A 22,075-nucleotide genomic window follows, 5' to 3' on the forward strand; every position below is an offset into this window, starting at 1 on the left:
TAATGCTGACCTCAGGAAATGAGTTGGGACAAGCTCTCTTAGCTTTTATCTCTTGTAAGAGATTGTAGAGACTTGGTATAATTTCTTCCTTAAACGTTTGGTAGAATTTTCCAGTGAAACCATCTGGGTCTTTTGCTTTCTGTTTGGGAACATTATTCATTATTAATTATTAATTAAATTTCTTTAATAACTTAGTTCTTATATGTATTTTGGTAGAATGTAACTTTCATAGATTTGGCCATTTCATCTAGGTAATCATATTGGTGGACACAGAATAATTCATAGTATCCCTTTGCTAGCACTTTAATGTTATGGAATCCATAGTGGTACCTCTTCTTTCGTTTGGTCATTTGTGTTTTATTTTTCTTTTCTTAATTAGTGTGACCAGAGGTTGATTAATTTTATTGATCTTTTCAAAGAATCAGTTTCTGGTTTCATTGATTTTTCTTTATTGATTTGATGTTTCAAATTTCATTGCTTTCTAATCTTATTATCTTGTATCATCTACTTACTTTTGAATTATCTCTTTTTTAGTTTCTTAAGATTGAAATTTAGATTATTGATTTTATATCTTTTTTCTTTTCTAATATATGCATTTAATGCTGGAGATTTCCCTCAAAGTTTTTGCTGTCTCTATATCCCATAAACTTTGATAAATTATATTTTCATTTGTATTTAGTTCAAAATATTTCTAAATTTCTCTTGAGATATTTTCTTTGACCTACATGTTATTCAGAAGTATGCTGTTTAATATCAAGTATTTAGGGATTTTCCAGCTCTCTTCACCTATTTCTTCGATTTACACCAATTCACTTTTCCTTTCCTTCTCCTAATGTCCTCCATGTTATTCCTTATGCTCTACATGTAAGTGAAACCATGTGATAATTGACTTTCTCTGTTGACTTATTTCACTCAGCATAATCTCCTCCAGTTCCATCCATGTTGATACAAAAGTTGGGTATTTATCCTTCCTGATGACTGCATAATATTCTGTTGTATATATGGACCATATCTTCTTTATCCAAGAAGGGCATCTTGGCTCTTTCCACAGTTTGGTGATTGTGGTCATTGCTGTTATGAACAATGGGATGCTTATGACCCTTCTTTTCACTATATCTGTATCTTTGGAGTAAACACCCAGTGGTGCAATTGCAGGGTCAGAGGGTAGCTCCAGTCATTTTATTATTAGTGTTAGCATAGCATATTTTTTCCACCTACATATTTTAATCTATATGTGTCATTATATATTTTAATTATTTTTATTAACATATAGTATATTATTTGCCCAAGGGGTACAGGTCTCTGAATCATCAAGCTTACACGTTTCAGAGTATTCACCATAGCCCATACCCTCTCCAATGTCCGTAACCCAGCCACCATATCCCTACCCTCCCACCCTCTGGCAACCTGTGTTATTATATTTAAGTGAGTTTCTTATAGACAATATTATGTTGATTCTTGTTTTTAATTCAGTCTATCTCCATTTTTTACTTGGTATATTTAGAACATTGACATTTAAGGAGATTATTGATAAGGTTGGATTAATATCTATCATGTTTCTTCTGTTTTCTTCTTGTTGCCCTTGTTCTTTGTTTCTGTTTTTAACCTTCCATATTTTCCCTGCCTTTTGTTGTTTTAATTGAGCATTTTATATGATTCCAGTCTCTCTCTCCCTTCTTAGTATATCCAATTATACTATTTTTTTTTAAATAGGGTCTTTTTTGTTTTTAAAGATTCCACTTATTTATTTATTTGACAGACAGAGATCACAAGTAGGCAGAGGGGCAGGCAGAAAGAGAGAGGAAGGGAAGCAGGTTCCCCGCTGAGCAGAGAGCCCGATGCGGGGCTCCATCCCAGGATCCTGGGATCATGACCTGAGCCAAAGGCAGAGGCTTTAACCCACTGAGCCACCCAGGTGCCCCCAATTATACTATTTTTTAAGTAACTATCCTAGACTATGCAATATATATTTACAACCAATTGCATTCTACTTTCAAATAACTGTGTACAGCTTCACTTGTAGTGAAGGTACCTTTTAATAAAAAATATTACTAATTCTTTCCTCCTATCCTTTCTATCATTTCTTTCATTTCATATAGACATTATATCTATATTTATATATAAAATCAAATTCACTTTGATAACAGTGTTTTGAACAAACTGTTGACTGTTAGATCTATCAAGAAAAAGCAGAATAAAAGTTTTTACTTTACATTTACTTACTTATTCTCTGATGCTCTTTCTTTCTTTATGAAAATCTAAGTTCCTGACCTCTGTCATCTTGCAAGGCAGATTACTGGAACAAATTTCCTTAATATTTTTTATTGCTTAAGAAAAGTATATACTTCTCCTTTCACTTTTCAGAGTACTGAATTCTAGAGTGATGAGTTTTTTCTCTCAACAGTAAATATTTCATTTGATATGTTTTCTTGCTTGCTTCATTTCTGAGGAAACATTGGATATAAGTCTTATTTTTGTTCCTCTATACGTAAAGTGTTTTTTCCTTGGGCTTCTTTCAAAATTCTCTTTGATTTCTTTTGAGGTTTGAATATGATATGCCTGTGTGTAGTTTTTATGGCATTTATCCTGCTTGATTTTCTATGAGCTTATTGGATCTGTGGTTTGGTATCTGACATTAATTTGGGGAAATTCTAAGTCATTTATGCTTCAAATATTACTTCTTCTCTCTTTCTCTTTTTTTCTCCTTCTGATATCCCCATTAAGTGTATATTACAACTTTTTAAATCATCCTATAGTTCTGGAATATTTTTTCTCAGCCTTTTTCTCTTTTATTTTCAGTATTGCAAGATTTGATTGTCATATTTTCAAGCTCAGAGATTGTGTTCTCAGCCATGTCTAGTCTACTAATGATCCCATTAATTTTTTAAATTTCTGTCAGTGTTTTTGATCTCTAACATTTCTTTTTTATTGTTTCTTAGAATTTCCCTTTCTCTGTTTTCATTGTCCATCTATTGTGCATATTGCCTGCTTTTCCATTAAATCCCTTAGCATATTAATTGTTCCTTTAAATTCTTGGTCGGATAATTCCAACATTCCTGCCATATTTGGTGCCTATTCTGCTCTTTTTTGCCTTTTGATGTACCTTGTCATTTTTTGTTGAAAGGCAGATGGTGCACTAGGAGGAAAGAAGGCCAGTAAATTGGTCGCTGCTAATGCAGTATAAGGTGTGGGGGAAGGGAAAGCATTCCATAATCCTGATTAAGTCTCATTCTTTTGGTGAGGTTGTTCTCCTGGACTGTGAATTTCACCTGTGCTTCTTCTTCCTCTCTCCCATTTGATGGGATGTCCGCAGGGCTTGAAGTTGTCCATTTCTGTTCCCCATGTTGAAGGTGAGAGGGAGCTGGATTTGGGTCTTCCCCCAGAAGAGGTATTTGTCTCTGATAAAAACCCCAGCCAGGTAGGCCCTGGTAAAATAGTTTTTCCTGAAAGCAAGCTTTGTTAAGAACAAAGTGCTTTGGCTTATTTCAACCTAATGAATGATTCTTGTTCCCTTCCCCTGCCAGAAACACAGGGGGATTTTCCTCCAGTAGTCAGTGTGGTGACCTCGAAGAACTCATGGAGTAACAGCTCACAGAAGTGTGGGGAACCCACTACAGTTGTTCCCTGGAGTTCCCCGTAGCTCTCAGGCTTGTCCACAGTGACCCTCCAGCAATTCATCAGTTACAGTTCAGGTTTCTCTACCCCCACGACTGGCTCCTGAGCAAGTTTCTGCTCATAAATTAGTATTCTCTGTATTTACCTGATTTTTAATTTTTGTTTTTTTCCCAGTTTGGGAGACAGTGATTCTCTCTATGACCTCTTTTCTATACCAGATCTAACATGAGGTGTTGATTTTTCAGTTCATTCAACTTTTTACTTGCTTTTAAAACGAACTGATGTTAAGCTCCTTATACACGGCCTGAAAACCAGAAGTCAGGGTAGCTGGTACATTTTTTAATTGGGTTATTTGCCTTTTTTTTATTGGATTGTAATTGTTCATGCTGGCTTAGATTTTATGTCCCAATTTCAGAAAGAAAATCATTTTACTTTGCAAGATGTAATATTTAGTTATACTATTTAATTGATCTGAACCTAAATAAGAAAGTAAAGAATAAATGGTTCCTTTGGGACAGTTTAAATTTTTAGACAAAAATTGGAAATTTTAGGTGTTTTTTTTATTACAGTAAACACTCTTATTCTTTAGTATTTCTTATACTGACTCTAAAGTTTTAGATCATAATCTTACCAAAAAAAATAGCTAGTGATAGTCATATTTGACATTAAACCTTGTCTTTTTTCTTAATCTTCTTCAGTAAGACTTTGAGATGAAAACCTACACTTCTGAAGTATTGGGATAACTGTTGGAATACATTGGTCTGCTGTTGTAATAAACTCAGTGAGATTTCTTTTTGAACACTTCTCTTGGGAGATGGCATAATTTTATTCTCTCTGACTGCTTAGGAGTCCCTTTTTCTGACTCGCAGAGGCTAACAACATAAAAGGAAGGGTGTCCAAGCAAGGGTTGTTGTAGTTGTAGTTGCTGTTGTTGTTTTTAACCTATTTTGGGTCCTGGGTATAGCCGCTCAAAACAACCTTACAAGGATAAATTTTGGTGAGTAAATACCCCAAACTCACTGTTCCCTCTCCCTCAGATTTCCTGATGTGTGGAACCCAAGGAAACGGCAGAGAATGAAGGAACGATTTTATATGTAGTACATACAGGTCAGCTACCAAAAAAAGAGGTAGTATTGTACATACAGAGATTTCTGGAGGAGTATAGCCAACCACGTTTCCAAGATAGCTGTAACAATATCCCTTATCAACTTGCTCTTCTTTAGAATGACTTTGACACTCCTCCCCACTGAGTGATGAAATCTATGTCTCCTACTTTGAAACCTAGTCCTTTATGACTCCTTGAGCAGTAAAAAAGAGCAGGAGTGATGCTATGTGATTGCTAAGGCTAGCTCGTAAAAATGCATGCATTTCTATCTTGTTCCATCAGCACAATTTCTCTTGGAATCCAGCCACCATAATATGAGGAAGCCCAAGCACACTGTGGAGAGGTCTACCTCAAGAGGAACTAAAGTCCCCAGCCCACAGGTATGGCTGAATTCCCAGCCAGCAGCCCACCTCAACTTACCAGTCATGTAAATGGGCTTTCTAGTCCCCTGCGGGCCACCCTGGCTGATGAGACTTAGAGCAGAGATGAACTTCCCCCACTGATCTCTGCTTAAATCACACAATCCAGAGTAGAATAAATGATCATTGTTATTTTAAGCCACTAACTTTTAGATAATTTATTACATAGCAATAGTAAGTAAAACTACAAGCAAACATGAGACATTTGGCACAGCTTAGTCAAGTTTCCATGAAATGACTTTTTATTCCTGTGTATGAAAAAGTCTTATTCTTATATACTAGCCTTTCATTCTACGAGGGACAAATGTCTCTTACTAAATTTTAAGCTTATAATATAAGGATTTAAAAATAGAGAAAGATCTGATCTATGAGTTAAATTGCTAATCAGGGTAGTCACATGACTTAAAATACTTTCATTCGGTGTCAGAATTATTCCTAAATCCAGAGAAATCCTAGAGTAATTCATATTGAATAACATTAAGTTTCTGTATGAATCTAGAGAAATGTATCAGCATGTTGAATTATTTGTGTCTATTTTTTTTTAATTATGGTAAACATACCAAGACAGTCTAATTGTAAGGAAATGTGTCTTGAAACGGTACCTGTTTCAAATACTGGCTTTCTCACCCGTACTCTATGATTAAAATATGTATAGGATTGCTGTTCTTAGCTTATGAGCCCATCAGTAAACAGCCTAACTTAACGATTTTCTCATGCACTTACTAGTTGCAGAATTTTAGAGTTAGGAATAGATGTGAGTGATTATTTAGAGCCTAAATAATGTGATTATTTATAAAAGAAGTGAAGATGATGAATGGAACATCTCAGGAGGTATCATGAGTGTTGACCCCGATTGCTCATTAGAATCAGGTAGAGGGTCTACATTTCCTAGTCCATTCTGATTTAATTGTTCTGGGATGTGAACTAGGCATTTCTGATATTGATATCTATTTATATATATATATTTTTTTAAGACGTTTCAGGTAAATTTATTGTCTAGCCAACATGGAGAACTGCTGGGTGTAGTGAACTGTATAGCTCCATGTTTTGCAAAGCACAGACCACATACCAATAGGCAGTATTAAATAAGGTAGAATGAGAGATCTATTCTATTTTTATTTTCGTTTCAATCATATAGGTTAAATCAAGGAGAATGTTTCAATATGGCATTCGGTTTGTCACTAATGGTTCTCTAATAGTAGCTAATCTCCCCTTTTAACTGAGAGAGCAAAGGTCTCAGTCTCAGAGACTTTGAATGTGTCCAGCTAATGTCCATTTACATTATTCTGGACAGTGTTCTTTGCACTGTTTTCCATTTGTATTCATTTTGGCGGGTAACTATTATTTTGGTTAACAGTTTCCCATTTAAGATGAAGACGTACATTTTCCATATAAATGTAAGTCTAAAAAATTTATAATTTTGAGAAAAAAAATAAGAGTCTTTGTACTGGGATATGGCAACATACAATTGTGGAGGTACAACTCTATTGAAACACGGGTTAAAATTGCTGTGAGAACAAAGATGAGGCATCCTGATGCCACAGATTCTTAGGTAGATACTCCATCTGCCTAACACCATCCAGAAAAGAAATGTCCCATGCTGTTAATAAGAACTTGATGTTGCGATAGAAAAGCTGATCCCTTTATAGCAAACTGGTATTGGACACAACGTAAAATATGCATAAAGTACCTTTGACTGAGTTTTTATCATTTTTGTATGTGTCACTCTTCCAAAAATAGTTACGATGGAACAGGCTGGGACTCTCAATCCAGTAAAGGAGCAATTACTCCAGTTTATTGCTATCAAAGAATATACTGCAAATTTTGATATTAGCAGACTCCTATTACCTGCCTTTCAGTCTCACCTGTTTGGATAAGCAAGCATTGGACAGCTTCAGATGAAGTTCTTAGTCAACAAAACTAAGACTGTTTAGTATTAGGACCTTTTTTTCATGTTTCAGTGGCTTCTAATTATTTCTTTTCCTTGGATGAACAGCATGCATTTGCAATGGAATTGACCTTGCTGCAGCTGTTTTGGGTTGGTGGGGGGCAAGTGTTGATTTGGTTGATCAGAGATACAGGTCTACCAGCAATTCCTTCAGAGACATTCACAGAGGAAAACACTACCCAGGCTCCAGAAGGCACCAGCAGGTTTGACTGCTTTCAAGGCACCTGCATATGATTTGCATGCTGTGTCAGGATTTGGAAGGCAACCCAGTGATGGGTTGAATGATTTATATTGGAATCTATGCAGTAACAGGCTGTGGGAAGTGACAAAAAGGAGGAGGACCACCTATTCAACCTTGCCTTCCAAATAGTCATCAAAGGCTTTTTTTCCACCCCTTAAACTGAAAAATTATGCTTCTTGGCAGTCCAGCAGCAGCATTTACATTGAGAGTGCTTACTAGGGAATTAGTTTTTTGCTGATAATTTTTTATACGGCAAGTTTATGCTACATTTGCTCCATTCAAGAGGTTTCCTGAGTTCTAAGGTTTATTTAATTCCTTGATTTTTAGCATATGTTAGATATCACAGTGTACTTTCAGCCTACCCATAATTATTAATGATCTGCTTATTTATTTTCACCTGGCATGGCTTATCATATCATGTACTATTTAGCATTTACCCCCCTACCCAGGGAAGAGTAGGTTTTAAATTATATTAAAAATTCCATTAGCATCATCATCTAAGAAAATATAGGGAAAAAGTTAATAAACTCCTCTTCTATTTCATTTCATGCACACTGAATTTTCTTTAGCGTTTATTTCAAAGATGATTTGACTTATACACCCATTTACTGTTTATACCTGTAACGTGTTCTGGAAATGGAATTTTTCCCTGGGAGACACCTACATCATTAGATGAGCAAATAATTGGATAATCAAGTAAATCTAGTGAAACTTAAAAAAAATTTTTTTTAAATAGAAGAAACTCAAAGTTTTATTGTCATCAAAGTATAAATATGAACTTGAAACTATCTACAGTGAACTTTATATTTTCTGGGGACAAATGAACAATTTGTGGATTAACTATACCCCTGATCTCCTCTCTCCCCTCATACTCCCAAATAGACTATGTTCTCACCTGCCTTAGAGTCTTTGTATATGTTTAAGTGCCCTAGTACAAATCATTTTTTAGAACCCTCTTTTTTTAGATAGCTTGTACTCATGTTGCAAATATCAGCTCAACTATTAATTTACCAAAACTCCAGAAAATCATAGTTTCTTCTATGTGCTTTGAGCTAGTATTATTATATTATAATCTTACATTGATTTATTATACTCATATGATTAATGACTGTCTTTCAACTATAAACCCCATGAACATATGGACTGTTGTTTTTTTCACCATTGTATCCTCAGCATCAAAAGTACAGGTGGATAAGCATAGATAGTTTTAGGTGAATTATCTTATTTTTAAAAGATAGGGCATTTCTTGAGGTGCCTGGGTGGCTCAGTGGGTTAAAGCCTCTGCCTTCAGTTCAGGTCATGATCCCAGGGTCCTGGTATCAAGCCCTGCATTGGGTTCTCTGTTCAGCAGGGAGCCTACTTCCGTCTCTCTCTTTCTATCTGCCTCTGAGCCTACTTGTGATCTCTGTCAAATAAATAAATAAAATCTTTTTATTTAAAAAATTAAAAGGTAGAACATTTTAAAAAGGACTTAGGGAATTCTTTTTTTTTTTTTTTCTTAATTTAATTTTGTTTTTTTTTCAGTGTTCCAAAATCCAGTTTATGCACCACACCCCATGCTCCATACAATACATGCCCTCCATAATACCCACCACCAGGTTCACCCAACCCCCACCCTCTCCCCTCCAAAACCCTCAGTTTGTTTCTCAGAGTCCACAGTATCTCATGGTTTGTCTCCCTCTCCAATTTCCCCTGACTCACTTCTCCTCTCCATCTCACAATATCCTCCGTGTTATTCCTTATACTCTACAAGTAAGTGAAACCATATGATAATTGACTTTCTCTGCTTGACTTATTTCACTCAGCATAATCTCCTCCAGTCCCATCCATGTTGATACAAAAGTTGGGTATTCATCCTTTCTGATGGAGGCATAATACTCCATTATATATATGGACCATATTTTTCTTTAGCCATTCATCTGTTGAAGGGCATCTTGGCTCTTTCCACAGTTTGGAGACTGTGGCCATTGCTGCTATGAACATTAGGGTATAGATGGCCCTTCTTTTCACTACCTCTGTATCTTTGGATAAATACCCAGTAGTGCAATTGCAGGGTCATAGGGTAGCTCTATTTTTAATTTCTTAAGGAATTTCCACACTGTTTTCCAAAGTGGTTGTACCAACTTGCATTCCCACCAACACTGTAAGGGGGTTCCCCTTACTCCACATCCTCTTCAATACTTATTGTTTACTGTCTTGTTAATTTTGGCTATTCTAACTGGTGTAAGGTGGTATCTCAATGTGGTTTTTTATTTGAATCTGCCTGATGGCTAATGATGGTGAACATTTTTTCATGTGTCTGTTAGCCGTTTGTATGTCTTCTTTGGAGAAGTGTCTGTTCATGTCTTCTGCCCATTTTTCGACATGATTATCTGTTCTGTGTGTGTTGAGTTTGAGGAGTTCTTTATAGATCTTGGATATCAGCCCTTTTTCTGTAGTGTCATTTGCAAATATCTTCTCCCATTCCATGGGTTGCCTCTTTGTTGAGTTGACTGTTTTCTTTGATGTGCAGAAGCTTTTAATCTTGATGAAGTCCCAAAAGTTCATTTTCGCTTTTGTTTCCTTTGCCTTTGGAGACACACCTTGAAAGAAGTTGCTGTGGCCAATGTCGAAGAGGTTACTGCCTATGTTCTCCTCTAGGATTTTGATAGATTCCTGCCTCACATTGAGATCTGTTATCCATTTCAAGTTTATCTTTGTGTATGGTGTGAGAGAGGTCCAGTTTCATTCTTTTACACATAGCTGTCCAATTTTCCCAGCACCATTTATTGAAGAAACTGTCTTTTTTCCGCTATGTGTTTTTTCCTGCTTTGTCGAAGATTATTTGATCATCCATAGAGTTGCAGGTCCATGTCTGGGCTCTATACTCTGGAACTTAGGGAATTCTTATAACTTAGGGAAATGTCTCCTGCTTCTTAAATACCTGTGTATGCCATCAGAATATGCCTGTTTCCTTACTAAAATCTCCATTTCTCAGTAAATCTCTGATTAGCAGCATTGACGAGGGAAAGGATGGAAATTGTACTGTTGTGCTTTGAGAGGGAGATTTTAAGGGAAAGAAGGATGGGTAGTGTCCAAAAAAAAAAAAAAAAAAAAAGATTTGACTCTGCCTCTCCCCAGTTCTTATCTATTCTCTGTATTTGAGGAAAGGGGTGTGGGGAAAGGAGAGTTTAGGAAAAGAACACAAAGAAATATTAACAAACCAATTAATAGACAACAAACTAGAAGCTATTTGTTATCCAAGGAATTAATAGTGTTCCTAAAAATGTTTTATTTGAATCTAAATATATCTAAATAAGGGATGCAATTTTAATGGTAAACATGTTGAGAAATAATCTATTGAGTACTGATTTACCACATTCTGACAATTTTTTCAGTTTTATTGAGTTATAATTTACTAATTTTACTTGTGCTTTTCTGGATCCACTTCTCTTACCTTTATCACAGTTAATCAGCAATTAGTTATACTGTAACCATTAACAATGAAGAATTGATGGGGACAGGAACTGGTTTGATATAAGTGAAACTTTCCTTGGGAATTGTCTTTTCCTTTTTTATCTTTAATGTTGAGAATTTTCAGTTGCATCTCGGTAAGAAATTATAGGATATTCTAATTAATAGTCTAGGTGCTTAAATTATTAGCAGTAAATGTCTCATTCTTGTGAAAGAATTTGGACTTTAGAATTATAATCATGTTATTTGGCCACTTCAGCCTATGGTCCTATTTAATGTGAAACATTTAAGCATATAGCTGTATGTCATAATAACTGCATTTTAAGACCTATTATATTCTACCCCCAAAATGCACAGATCAGAAGTGTATGACTCCATGAATATTTACGAAATGAACACACTCAAGTATCCAGCACCAAAATCAGGAAACAGTATGACCTTTATCTCAGAAGTCATCCTTTGAAAGGCAACCATAATCCACACTTGTGATACAATAGATTACTGTAATGTGCTCTTTGCTATCCAGTTTTCATCTTTGAAGTTGAGGCAGCCACGTTAATCCAGAGTTGTTATTCATTCATTCTGATGGTCTAATAATATTTGCTTAAATGAGTCTCCTGCTATTCATCTTCATCTACTTCATTGTGATGTAGTCCTTCATCTACTTCATTGTGATTCTGATTAGGTTGTTTTTATTTTGAGTAGCACTGCTACATTCTTATAAATGTCTTTGTTGAACATATGCATACATCTCTGTAGGGTTATACTTAGGAGTGGAATTGTTGGGTCATAAATTATGCATATGTCCTGCCTTAGGATACTTCTAAATAGTTGCCCAGAATAGTCCTACTAATCTATAGTTCTGTTAGCATAATGATTTCCAGTTGTCCCACATCCTCAGTAGGACTTGAAATTGTCTCATTTCTTCTGAAATTATCTATAAATAGTCTGTGCCGTGCAAATTTATTTAACCTTCATAAATAAACTTTCTAAACTTATAAAAATAACATGCTTCACATGTATACATCTGTTACCCTGACTTGGGTTTACATTCTAGAGGGTAGGGACCATGTATTAGGTACTTCATTGTCCTGGAGTGGACTTACATGGCAAGCACTCGATGAACTTTTGTTAAGGTGGATCTTAAGGCTGTATATTGATCCATTAAAAGAATAGATACAGTAAGAAAGAAGCAGTTGAAGAACAATACAAATATGTTCTGTTGAATGAGACAGAAATTAAAGAGGCATCCTTTCTAAATTTTGATAAATTTTACTTTCCATTTATGTATTCATCCATTCATCTTCATGTTAGTGCTGGAAAAAAATCAGTGGTTCCTACTGTTCACGTGTCTTATTTAATTGCTTCCTCTCTCCACTCTACATTGTAAATAGATAATTAAAAATTATATTTCCCCTGATGGTGAGCCTAACTACATTTCTTCAGGAAGGTGGTTTGGTTTTGACATGAGCTAAGGTTTTTCTCTCTTGACCCACCCATACCATAAGTGAAAAGAAATGACACATCCAATATCTGTCTCTTCCTTATAGTTTCAACAAATATAACCAGCCAATGTGCCTTTTAGATGTATTTAACTGGACATAAAGAAAGTCCAGTTCCAATTTTCTTTTACCGAACTGCTTTCAAAATAAGCAAATAAACCTAAGGAAGAATAATAACTCTCCCAATGGCTTGATGGAATTTAATAGTAACAGTTCTTACCTCCCTGAAAAGAAGAGATTTCTATAGAAATGATAATCAACCTCCTGTGAGTATATGGAGCTCATAAAACCGGAAGAGTTTCTAAAGGTCAGCAAGCATTGAAAGTTTTGTCCTGGGGATAAATTTCTAAATAACCCTGAGGAGAAAAGAAAGGGAGGGAAAGAAAAAAGTTCAACTTGATGAAAGTAAAATGTGCAAACTTAACAGTTTTTGGATTATCATTTAATTACAGCCATCAATCACCTCACGTCTACTTTCTCCCAGTACCCAAGACATTCAGGCAAAAGCCACACAACCTGACCAACAGAGAATGCATAGCCCATTCAAAATCCAAAGCCTAGGAAATAATATTTAAAGAATTTCCCTGTAGGAGATCTTAGGAAATTGCCTGAAACCTGGAGAATGGAATCCATCTTTCAAAAAAAAAATACTGGGAAAACCCAAGAGTAAACCTATCCTTTTAATTAACAAGATAAACACCATTGCTTCCCCTGTGTACCAGTTTAGAGATGTTTCGGTTGGTGATCATTTTCAAAGAGCTTTGCTTTCCAAATCATTTTATTTTCATTCATATTTTTACTAATGCGTGGAACTGGTCTGCAGTAAGTAATTTTATGAACATGATTTTATATTCTTTTAAAATGCAGACCATTTGAAGTTAAGCTTTTAGAAATACATTTGCTGCATTAATTGGTGCTAGAGGATGCCAGCAAATGTCTTTATGGACAGCTGTTATTTTTAGGGCTTAAAGTGTTGTAATTTCTTCTTATTGAGGGGTTCATACTGACTGTTCCTAAATTCTCTATTGAACAAATTAAATAGCGTTAGGCTTTTTAAGCACCAATGTGATCACAAAAATGTTTCAACCATGGTAATCCTCTTGTCCTGCTGTATTTATCTCTCACCAGATACCTAAACGCTTCCCTCCTCTTCTCAGGCAGATAATTGCATAGGGGTTGGAACCAAAGAAAAGAGTTGAGCTGGTGCTGAGCAGTGGATATAAAAAGAAGTGTCACCCTAGTGGAAGTAAATAGACTCTGAGACCATAATCTCTGCCCTTATTTACTCTTGAAGCCATAAATGCCCAGGGGAAATCTTGTCGTTTATTTAGCTACAGGAATCTATGTGTACAGCCACGTATGGTTTTTAACTTGTTTTTATTTCCATACATTCCATTATAGCAGTCTACAGTCTTGAACCTCCTTGGTCTTCTCTCTAAATATGGGTTTTATCCCAATGGTGCTGTTGGCTACAGCCTTCAGGAATTCTTCCCATTTTCAAAATGACATTGTGTTCACTACCTGTTTTTTTCCAACAGAGTTCATCTGGTGATTTAATGATCAGAAACATTCAGCTGAAACACAGTGGAAAATATGTGTGTATGGTGCAGACGGGGGTGGACAGTGTTTCATCTGCCGCCGACCTCATAGTAAGAGGTAGACATTAATGCCTCAGTGATTTTTGTTGTTGTTGTTTTGTTTTGTTTCGTTTAATTTTCTTTTTTAATCTCATATCTTAACTGATCATTCCTTCCTGGAGGAAAAACCATGAGACCGCATATGAACATGGAAGTTGTATTATTGATTTGATTCCCTCCCCCCAAATAGACCAGAGACTATGATGATAAGGATGGGTGCTAATTCAACGAAATAAATATCTCAACTCTGCCCTGCGAATAGCTCTCACTGTAATCAGCATTTCACAGGTGCTGCCAAGCTGATGTGTTTTTGAGCATGTCATTAATGCAGCAGTAGTGTTTAATATGAAAGAGAATAGTGATAATGTGTATATGACAACTTCCAAAAACCTGAGATCATCCAGAATGCCTGAGAGAATTTGCCAATCTGAGGCACTGTCCAAGGTACTGATTTGCTACTGGGCTGAAAATGAACAGAGTGCGTGATAAACTAAAACAGCTCTAGAAAGCAAACTGGAAACTACAGAGGTGCACTGGTAGATTAAAGGAAAAGACATCATGCCAAAAGTAAATGATGTTGTATTTGGAAGGGTGCAGAAATCCTCAAAAAGTGGGCATCATTTGCAACCCTAGAATACTATGATTTTGATATTACTGACTCCTGTTCAGATGGAATATCTAACAGCAGAAATGTCCAAAGGAAAATGCGGTAGTTGTATTGCCAGGAAAATACCCTTTTTCGCTAAGTACTTTTGAAATTAGGATCCGTTGTCAGTATTACATTGATCATGTGACATTCTTCACTTGGGTAGAAGATGATATTATGGAATTGCTGCCCACTTTTGCATTTTTGCCTTTCTTAGGTTCACCTGGGCCACCAGAAAACGTGAAGGTAGATGAAATTACAGATACCACAGCCCAACTCTCTTGGAAAGAAGGTACAGATAACCATAGCCCAGTTATATCCTATTCTGTTCAGGCGAGGACACCTTTCTCCGTGGGTTGGCAAACTGCCACAACAGGTAAACGGAAAGAGTCAAATGCCATTGGTACCTATAAATGGGTTTTAAACCAGTGCTAAGACCTGCAGAATGTCACTTCTCTGACATATTCCTTTTCAGTGCCTGAGGTTATTGATGGGAAAACACACACCGCTACAGTCGTCGAGTTAAATCCATGGGTGGAATACGAATTTCGGGTTGTAGCCAGTAACAAAATCGGAGGTGGAGAACCCAGTTTACCCTCAGAAAAAGTAAGAACTGAAGAGGCAGGTTAGTGTTTTTGTTTTCTGAGTAAAATAGGTTACTAGGTTTCCCTGGGTGTGTATTTCCATTTCTCTCGGACTTGGCCTCCAAGCCAGCAGGGGATTAACCTCAATAATCCATTGTTGCAATTATCTGACCTACCTAATAGCAGAACTGGCCATATGGCATTTGTCAAAAGACACTCTTGTAAGTGATTCTGATGTGATGTGACATTTCCAAAAGTTCAGTCCATCATCAGCGTTCATTAGTGCATGTTGAGTGAATATATTTTTGTCACTTAAGGTTATAATTACTATCTGACATAGTCACCCTGTTAACAGGGGAAATGCTGTTTTCGTTTATAACAAGCATTGACAAATTGGTAGGATAATGACATTTGGGAGTTCTGCTGCTAGGAAATCTCATTTTACCACCACGCTCCATGAATGAGCTCAAGCAACTGATGATCAGGAATATTTTGACCCCTCAACTATTAGATTAAGAGAGAATCATTGTTAAAATGTTATGTTTTGGGTGACTATTAATATTAACTTTAAGACTATTTTTATAACTCTAGAAATACCCTAACATTGAAATTGAAACTTAGGTAGTGTCCATAGTATCAGATTCCTGAGGCCTCTGAGAGGATCTATGGACTTTCCTTTTCAGAATCTGTAATATTAATTAATGTTGATTAAAATGATGTTTGAAGTATAGCTAGTATGTCACTTTAGGAACTGAGCCAAAATAGAAGTCATGGAATATGTTTCAGTAATTTTAATGATGCTTTTTCACTCAGGACAATGCATGTGATATTTATGGCAGGAATTATGAGGAATAGGAGAACCATGCCAATCTTTGTAGTCCCTTTGTTTATTCATACAACACATACTTATGGAGTATCTACTGTGTGATCAGCACTTTCTAGATATGGTGGCTACAGCTCTGAACAAAGACACGCCTTCAGGAACTTCTGTTCTAGTTGTGTCATGGAAATTACTAAGCATAAAGTTCTCCGTGTAAATAGGGAATCTGATACCCATGTGAGGTATATAAACAATACCTCATAACAAGATTTGAGGATTTGAGTCTAGGTCCTTTTTTTTTTAAAGTAAAGTCAATGTTGATACAGCAATTATATCTGTAATATGGAAGAGTCACAAATGAAACGTTCATGCCAGGTTCATTTCCCATCATCCCCATGGAATCACTTTCCCTTGTTGTATTGACCTCTATCCTGAGTCATTTTTTTCTTAATGTTTGAGGTGTTGCAGATCTATGAAAATTTCATGTAAATATAAATTACTTGATGATCTCCTCAAAGATAAATATGCATATATGAATATTGTGTGTATGTCTCCCATGATCCAGATACACACACACACATACATATGTATAATGTTCCAGTGATCCAATTACTTCAAATATTAGAAATAAGCAACATTGAATCAAATGCAAATAGGGTTTTATCTCTGTCTCTCTGACCTACACAGTTCCGGAAGTGCCTCCTTCAGAAGTCAGTGGAGGAGGTGGAAGCCGGTCTGAGCTGGTGATAACTTGGGATGTAAGTGTCTGGACAGCAGCCTCCCCGTCGAGGGTTTGCTCTTCCCATCACAGCCCCTGGTGGTGCTGGTAGTGAGCCTTAGTACTAGTAGCTCACCCTATGCTAATCACTTTTTCTAGAACAGATTTGGTTTTTGTTGGGTTGTTTTTTTTTTTTTTTTCATTTCACTCTTGCAACATTTTATAGATGAAAACACTAAGGCATAGAGAATATTAAATAATTTGCCCAAGGTCATTTGGCTGGTAAACATGGGGTTGAGAGTCAAGTCCTGGCTGTTTGCTCTCAAGCTGTCCTCACGGCTTTCCACGCAGCTGTAACCCCACTGATGATGTTCACCCACTGATTCCAGCAGGTGCTTGCTTCCTGGCCATGCTCTCAGCTCTTGCTTTATGTTGTAATTAGGAAAAAATGTAATTAGCACATTTAAAGTCAGAAAGCATGAGAATCGGCTGTGTTATTTGAAGATGTTGATGGAAAAATAGAAAGTTAAAAGATCATGAAGGAGTGTCAGTAGGAATTGTTGACATGATTTAAATACAGCTTTGACCTTAATACATTATTTTTACTTTCTTTTTTTAATACAGTTTAGTCCTTTGTACTTAATCATCATATCAATAGGTAATTTTTTTCCATAAAGTCAACGTTCTGGATTAGATGATTTTTATTTGACTCAAGTGATGAGGTATATTCAACTGAAAGTATATCTTATGATACAGAACTCAGATTGAAGCTACAGGGTGCTTAAAAAAATCTGAATAACTTTAGAACTAAATTCCAACTGGTTATCTGGATGGCTATGAAAAAGTGGCATATGTCTCTTTAAAGCACCTGACTGTGCCACTGACCTTTTTCACCTTTTTTTTACAGAACCTCTTAATACAATGTCAATTATTATTTGATGGGTTTTGCAAAAGACTAAGGATTAGAATGCCTTTATTTTTGCCTGGCCCTCATGTGTAAGGGTGAATTTAATATGTCTTTCCTTTGTAGCCAGTCCCTGAAGAACTACAGAATGGTGAAGGTTTTGGTTATGTTGTTGCCTTCCGCCCTCTTGGAGTTACTAACTGGATCCAGACAGTGGTCACATCTCCTGATACCCCAAGATATGTCTTTAGGAATGAAAGCATCATGCCATTTTCACTGTATGAAGTTAAAGTGGGTGTTTATAATAACAAAGGTGAAGGACCATTTAGCCCGGTGACAACCGTGTTCTCTGCCGAAGAAGGTATGGAGATTGTGTGGTTTGTGTTTTCAGTAAACCTAGCAAATGCTTTGTGACTTCAGATAAATTTCTTCCAAAGAATAATGACTGAAGCCACAGTTAGATTCACAGTCCAGGTAATAAACATCAACCAAGCCGACTTGAAGTACGAGGCTCAATAGCTAGTCAGAGGATGTAACTCTTGGTTAAAATCTGTGGAAGATGAGTACATTTTGAGCTCCAGCTTGTGAAACAGGGCACAACGCAGCTTTCCACAGCCTTCTTCTTTGGGGGATAAGATTAGGATACTTTCTTCAAAGTGCTCCAGTCTCAATTCTTATGGTGTTTCCTATGACCTGAGAATGGGACATTAGCAGAATGGAGAAGGAGGCCTAAAGTATGACATGGCGAGGTGTGCAATGTTCAGGCTTAAAGGTGTGAAACACTGGTTCCAGCTAGTGTAGATTCATACATACTCCACTCTGGACTCATGCTGTCTCTCTGCCTTTCCTTAAACTTGCGCCAACTATGGTATCTCCTTAGAAAATATGATTATTAGGAGAATCATATGAAATTGCCATTTTATTAGGAAAAAAAGCAGCTGAATATTGGCTATCACATGGGGTTCTACTTAATAAGAATGATAGGAGCTCTCATATATTGATGCTTACCATTGCCAGACTTTACCTAATTTGGGTTTTCTAAGGAGGAATTACCTGTGGGTACTATCATTATAGCCCATGTATACATAAGAAAATGGAATTTTGATGAAGGAAATGAATAAACTAGCCATACTCAATACAGACTTACCAAACAAGTATTTTAATCAAGAGCCTTTGCTCTGAACCATTCTGAACTCATGAAAGGTGACTTTGCAGTGTCTTCTCTACCCCAAGATCCTGCAGTAAATTGCAGAAGGCGGTCCACAGTTGTTATGTCTAAAATAATAAGAAGACTCCGTTTTTTAATACCACATATTCTTATCCTCTCTTTTTTATGGAGTTCTGAGAGAAAAACAAACAAGTAGTATTAAAAAACTTTGCAAAAAATAAGAGCCTTTATAGTCATAGCCAGACCCCATTTCCAAGACTAGCCAAGGATTTTCCTTGTAAGGGCAGCAGTCTGAGGAAGGATGAAAGTTAACCAGGGAGTTTTCAAGCACTGCCTACCCTGTGCATTCTGGACGGGGGGAGGGCTGAAGGTTGGAAGGAGAGACAATCAGAGCCTGTTACCCTCTCCCTCCCACACCCCTGCACTTTCCTCCTCCTGTTATTATTCTTGCCACCACTAATGAGTTGAATAAAGGTCTTTCTGTTCCAAACATCAGATAGAGATTTGACTTTTCTATGAAAAAGTGAAGGATTTGTTGGATACTATGACTTTCTGAATCAAAAGAAGATTTAAACAGCATACCTCGTAAAGATCATTAATAAGAAAAGCTGTGGAGCCTCAGAAACCCTCTAGCTCTCTAGGGTGCCAGGACTGGATTGACTGGCCTCAAGTACTCCTCATCTGTCCAAACCAAGTTTCGAATTATCAGGACAGAAAATCTAATAGGCCCTTCCTTGGACCAAGATTGTGCCTCACTATCAATCAGTACAGCCCAGAAGAAGGATGATTTAACACAGAAATGGATATTGGGAGAGGGGAAGTCCCTGCTCAGATCTGTGCTGTGAGACAGGAGAATGACTATGAGCCCCTCAAGCTAAGAGTTTTTTATTACAGAGGGATATTTGTTGTGTAATAAGTTCTGTGCATGTCTGTCTACTCCTTCAAAACAGTAAACGTCTGGAAATTGCTGTATCTCATTTAGTGTGCCCCTCCTGTGGGCCTTGGATACAGAAGACACTAACTAAATGCTTATTGAATAAATGAACTCTGTAGAGCATGACTTTGTTTGGCAAGACAAAATTAAACAAACAAACAGGCAGCATTTGTGTGCATTGGAATGCCCAAGCAAGAGCTGTGGGATGGAGGGGAAAGAAATAAGGAGCTGGTGGAGAGAACATAGAACATAAGGAAAGAAGGGAAGAAAAGATACCAAGAAAAAAGTGCAACAGAGGAAAAAAGAGTTTTCTGCTGGGGTTCAGCAAGGAAAAGTCTATCTACTCCCAAAGCAGGGAAATAGATTAAGACATGGTTTATGTTTTCAAATGTTTTGATAAAGTGTTTTATTGGATTTTTGAATATGTTAAAGCGCCTTTTTAAAAATATGACCTTCAATAGATTTTTAAATTAACTACCAAAATAATCATTGTATTTCACTTTCTGTTGCCAAACAGAGCCTATAATAGCTCCGTCTCAAGTATCTGCAAATAGCCTATCTTCCTCAGAAATTGAAGTCTCATGGAATACCATTCCTTGGAAGTTAAGCAATGGACATTTGCTTGGCTATGAGGTAATTTCTTTTAAAACTAATAGACTGCCCCTTCGATTTCCACCCTCTCCCTTCTCCTCTCCATCTCCCCATGTCCTCCATGTATTTCTTTGTGCTCCACAAGTAAGTGAAACCATGTGATAATTGACTTTCTCTCTGTTTGACTTATTTCACTCAGCATAATGTCCTCCAGTCCCGTCCATGTTGATGAAAATGTTGGGTATTCATCCTTTCTGATGGAGACATAATACTCCATTGTCTATATGGACCACATCTGAAGGGCATCTTAGCTCTTTCCACAGTTTGGAGACTGTGGCCATTGCTGCTATGAACATTGGGGTACAGATGGCCCTTCTTTTCACTACCTCTGTATTTTTGGGGTAAATGCCCAGTAGTGCAATTGCAAGGTCATAGAGTAGCTCTATTTTTAATTTCTTAAGGAATTTCCACACTGTTTTCCAAAGTGACTGCACCAACTCGCATTCCCACCAACAGTGTGAGAGGGTTCCCCTTTCTCCACATCCTCTCCAACACAAACCATGAGAGACTGTGGACTCTGAGAAACAAACTGAGGTTTGTTTGGGATGGGAGGTTGCATGAGCCTGGTGGTGGGTATTATGGAGGGCACGTATTGCATGGAGCACTGGGTGTGGTGCATAAACAATGAATTTTGGAACACTGAAAAAAATAAAATTAAATTAAAAATAAAAAAATAAATAAAACTAGTAGATTGTATATGTATGTTGCCATGGTACCTTGTCTCCTTCCATTTAAAATTCTTTTTAACAACGACGTTTAAAGTCTGACTTCTGTTGAAATTCTACTAGCACATTGTCCCATGTAATTATTAGTGGTTATTGAGTTTAACTTAATAAGTTGAATGAAAATAACTTGGTGTAGAAAGAAAAAACAGTGGAGCGGCTGGGTGGCACAATCAGTTGTACATCGGACTCTTGCTTTCGGCTTGGGTCATGTTCTTAGGGTGGTGGGATCAAGCCACAAGTCCGGATCCATTTTTAGCCTGGAGTCTGCTTGAGATTCTCTTTTTCCCTCTTCATCTTCATCAAAGCAGACAGACTCCGCTTTCTCTCTTTCAATCTCTCTCTCTCTCTCAAAAATAATAAATCTTTAATTTAAAAAAAGAATATGGAAAGAAATCATATATCAGATGAGCCAAATCTTTTAGATGGATTGACTAAAAATAAGAGTGATATTGAACTGTAATATTTAAGTTCAAAAGATATTTATGCCATAGGAAATCATTTTCGTCCAGCTCTTTCTTTGTCTTACCTTCTTGGTGGCCTTGTTACATTGTACGATTCTCTGTTAGGCCCTCCAGAAGATAACTGTCTATAACTTAATTCTTGCCTTCAGTCTGTGACCTAATTCTTGCCTTTAACGAACTCTGTTTGGAGAAGTAAGATGAGAGATCTGAAACAGCATGGCACAAGACCAAATGTAATGACCATCAGAATAGGTAACAGAGGAAGTGTTTGGATGGTCAAGAGTAATGAGTAGTCTTAAAAGCTGTCATAGGTTTAATGGGATTTAAAGGAAAATAAGCAAAGAGAGAAGATGGAAAATTCCAGATTAAGCATGGCGTGTTGGAGGACTAGAGGGAGTGGTGACCCACCTACTGAAGAAGGTTCCTATAGGAGGGATGACTACAGATAGATACAGGAGAGCCAGGTCACATATGGCTTTGAATATTGAGAAGAACTGTTCTGACTTGGCCCCATGTTTAGTAGGGAACCATTAGAGCTGGAAGG

General features: G+C 36.8%; 1 protein-coding gene across 2 annotated transcripts in view; it reads left to right on the plus strand.

Annotated features, from left to right (window-relative positions):
• Positions 1-22,075, plus strand: part of CNTN3 (contactin 3) — a 336,043-nt gene that overhangs the window by 281,969 nt on the left and 31,999 nt on the right. For both annotated transcript variants that reach the window (XM_082740072.1, XM_082740073.1), the window contains 6 exons: positions 13,822-13,939; positions 14,784-14,942; positions 15,042-15,191; positions 16,658-16,728; positions 17,719-17,953; positions 20,212-20,327. In XM_082740072.1, the coding sequence (XP_082596198.1) occupies positions 13,822-13,939; positions 14,784-14,942; positions 15,042-15,191; positions 16,658-16,728; positions 17,719-17,953; positions 20,212-20,327 (849 nt within the window). The remainder of the gene's footprint in view (positions 1-13,821; positions 13,940-14,783; positions 14,943-15,041; positions 15,192-16,657; positions 16,729-17,718; positions 17,954-20,211; positions 20,328-22,075) is intronic.

This window comes from Mustela nivalis, assembly GCF_964662115.1.
Source record: "Mustela nivalis genome assembly, chromosome: 1".
Lineage (NCBI taxonomy): Eukaryota > Metazoa > Chordata > Mammalia > Carnivora > Mustelidae > Mustela > Mustela nivalis.